The sequence below is a fragment of the Saprolegnia parasitica genome (assembly GCF_000151545.1).
Source record: "Saprolegnia parasitica CBS 223.65 unplaced genomic scaffold supercont2.77, whole genome shotgun sequence".
Lineage (NCBI taxonomy): Eukaryota > Oomycota > Saprolegniomycetes > Saprolegniales > Saprolegniaceae > Saprolegnia > Saprolegnia parasitica.
Genome location: NW_012156471.1, coordinates 119126 through 122517, shown reverse-complemented (window position 1 = coordinate 122517; position 3392 = coordinate 119126). Strand labels below are relative to the sequence as shown.

At 56.8% G+C, this 3392-nt stretch overlaps 2 protein-coding genes across 2 annotated transcripts; both read right to left on the bottom strand.

Annotated features, from left to right (window-relative positions):
- Positions 1–413: 413 nt before the first annotated feature.
- On the bottom strand, positions 414–1963 carry SPRG_12272 (hypothetical protein; the record flags this gene model as incomplete). Its single annotated transcript, XM_012351261.1, has 2 exons — positions 414–1371; positions 1431–1963. The coding sequence occupies 2 exons, from the start codon at positions 1961–1963 to the stop codon at positions 414–416; spliced, it is 1491 nt and encodes a 496-aa protein (XP_012206651.1).
- Positions 1964–2775: 812 nt separating this feature from the next.
- SPRG_12271 (hypothetical protein) lies at positions 2776–3246 on the bottom strand (the record flags this gene model as incomplete). The annotated part of the gene is made up of 1 exon (XM_012351260.1): positions 2776–3246. One exon carries the CDS (start codon positions 3244–3246, stop codon positions 2776–2778), a length of 471 nt encoding a protein of 156 aa, XP_012206650.1.
- Between the last annotated feature and the right edge of the window lie 146 nt (positions 3247–3392).

Sequence of the window (3392 nt, the reverse complement as noted above, 5' to 3'; positions counted from 1 at the left end):
GGTGGCACTCGCGTCGCGGGCACACAGTGAATGAACAGGCGTCGGGGCGGTCTTGCAGACACTTTCTGCAAAACACGTGCTCCGGTTTCAGACAAGTTGTGCACGTAACGCGGCCACCGACAATGAGCGCGGCGCAGACGTCGCATTTTCGAGTCCACATCTCGGGGCACCGGGTCGTCGGTGGTCGTGACAAACGATCGGACGCGGGCCAGTGCCGCCGTGCGCGTCTCCGATGGTGTCGCACCGAGCGCACAGAGGAAGAGAAGCGACACGTACTTTTTGTCTGGATGCGAGTCGACAATGTGTGCATAGTAGGGCATGGCGGCGTCGTAATCCAAGTCGAGAAAATACGCCACTGCTAAATTGACCCGCACTAGACAATATTGAATGGTGGCATCCAAGAACCGCATGGATCAATAGACGGTACCGTCGCGAAGCTGGTCGGCCAGCTGCTGGGACTGCGTAGCGCGGGATGCGAGCGAGCGTTCGAGCGGAAGGAGCTGCGCGGCAGCGTCGCGGGTCTGGCCGGCCATGATATGAAGAATCGCGGCATTCATCTTGTGAACTATTGTGTCGGGGTTGTCGGCTCCGAGAATGCGCTCGCTCGTCTCGACAAGCCGTTGCTGCAGCGGCAGAGCCTTGAGCTGCTGGCCCGAGTACGTGAACGCGCCGGCGAGGTACGATGTTGTCTGTGTCGTCTCCGAGTGGTCAACACCAAAGTGAGCTTCCAGCACCGGCAAGGACTTTTGCAGCCAGCGGGCCGCAACTCGAAGAGCGCCGAGCTTGAAGTGGCACATGCCAATCTTGTTCATGGTCCCCGCCGTGTGCCAGTCGCGGATGCCGTACTGATGCCGCCAAATGTCGTAGAGGTCCATGTGAACCGCCAAGGCCGCGACGTCGTCGTTGTTCCAGCTGAGCGCCAGCGCGTAGCTCGACCGTGCATGCAGCGTCACGTTGTGTGTCGCCCCAAGATGCTCGGTGGCATCGCGGATCGTCGAAAGACTCAACGGTTCCCACTCGCGTCGAGGCTTGCGCTGGTACGCTATGGCATACGCCAGCGTCGCCTGCGTCTGGAGCGTATCATAGTCGAATGGACCCCGGTACTCTGCAAACAAGGCGACCGCGCGCCGAAAGCAGCGCTCGCCTTCGGCGTGGTCGACTTCATTTTGGTAGATGATGCCGAGTTGGAGCCACCGCGCTGCCTTGGCGACAGGCGTTGGCGTCGATGCGATCGAGGCCTCGAGCGCCGTCTTGATCCAGCTGGATAAAGTCGAAAAGATGAGCCGATCAACCGCGATGAACGACGTCTCGGCGCGAATGAGCCCAAAAATACCGTCGCGGTCACTTGGGACGGTTGCCTCCGAGTTTTCGCTCTTGATCGTCGCCAGCATCTTGTCGAATGCGTCGTACGAGCAATGTCGTTGAGAAACGTGGCTTCTTGATCTCGCGCCAGTGCAATCTCAAAGCGCGCGCCCATGGTCACGGCCACGTAGACCTCAAAGACGCACCAGCTTCGCCGAAGCACGATCGGGTCGTTCCACGGATGCATGATCATGACCACGTTGCCGATGGCTGCGAGACCATTCTTGAACGTTGTCGACCAGTACTCGAACGGGTACGAGCTCGCGAGGTGCTGGTTGTTGTTGAAGACGCAAAACCAAATGACAGCGTCGTCGGCGAGACCGCGGTCGGCGAAGAAGCGCTCGAGGCTGTCGACAGTCTCCAAGAAGAGGTACTGCCAGGCGTGCGAAACATACCAGTTGGCTGGTGAGACGTAATCGGCGGTCGTTGGGTCGTTGGCGACGTGGTCGACGAGCGAGAGCTCGGTTGGCTTGGTCATTGGCACGACAAACTCAAAGCAGACTTGGGCTGTCGTCTTGCCAGCAAAGCTAGACTCGCCGCCGTGGCTGTTGATAAAGTGGCGCAGGTACGAGAGGCGGACGCCGCGGTCGGGCGATGGCATGGCGAGGACGGAAAGTGCCAAGTGCGTGGCTGGGTGTGCGCTGATTACTGCTTCAAGGAATGTATGTCAAAGGGATCTGTCACGTGATGTCGATCTTTTTCAAGAGAATACATATTGGGTTGACACGACGCAGCTTATTAGCAATGGGACCAATTCGATTTGAATGCGATGACAATATTGTACGTCGCCGCGCTTCTTTGCGTTCAAGGAAAGACCTGGTGGAAGGATGCGTCCATGAGAACGTGTCTTGATACCCCCAATAAATAATACACCCAATCCATAAACCTCTGAATATCGATACTTGCGAATCACAGGCCTTGTCGCTGGCACTGCATTGTCGCTTCTTGAGCGGTGCTAGCACTGTACGACAATCGCCGAACACATTGGCTCGTCAACTAAAAAAGCCGAATCGCAACCTCGAAACGCTGGATCGCTAGATAAATACACTCGGTACGCGGTCCATGAACGGAAGGGCTCAGTCTTAAGTTAATAGCCCATGCACGGATAACATTGATAACCACAATTTGTCCCGAACGTGCAAGTGCCTCTACAATGCACTGCAGGACGACGTCGAGATCATACATGACGCAGATCATTGCATTAGATCATGGGGTGCCATCCTCGACTTAACGACGGAATGGACGAAATTCATTTAGCATAGTTTTATCTATTGTAATAGACGACCCACTTCAACAACAACGACGGAATGGACGTCCGTGAGCGTCGCTCCGAACCTTGAGCAAATCACAGTACGCCGTATACGCGGAGTAGTTAGCGTCCGTGTCGTCGTAGGACATGTTGTCCATCATCATCTAGTCGACTTCGAACAAGAACCGGCGGGGTGGCGTCACCGTCTCGTACACGGACGCACTTGGATCGTGCTTGCAAAACGACTGAACGCGAGCCGACTGCTGCTGTACACACGCACTGCAGAAGAAGAAGAGTGTCTTGGGACACATTCGACACATGCTGCGGCAGCCGACGATCGGCTTGCAGCACGCTGTGCACGTCTCGCACCACGTCTCGGGCGCCGGATCGTTCGTCGAGAGGACAAAGATGCGAACGCGGGCGAGGGCGTCCTTGCGTAGACTGGCCAATGTGGGCAGGTCGACGGCAAAGTGGTAGAGCAACCGACGGAGGTGACTCCACCTCAGCTGGGAGCCGCGGTTCACGCCGACGTCGACGTAGCTCACGCGGTTGCTCGAGTTGAGCGACGACGCCGGCTGCAGTAGCGAGACGACTTTGGTCCATTGCGTCGATGTGCGCTGGTTCTGGTGTACCATGCGCCGCTTGTTGTTGTTGAACTTGATGATTGTCAACCGAAAGATCGAGGCATATTCGTCCTTGGAGACGAGGCAAATGGTTTTGCACACGGACTGTCGGTCCTTGCACGTAGAGTAGTAGTAGTAGACAGAGGCGGCCACAACAT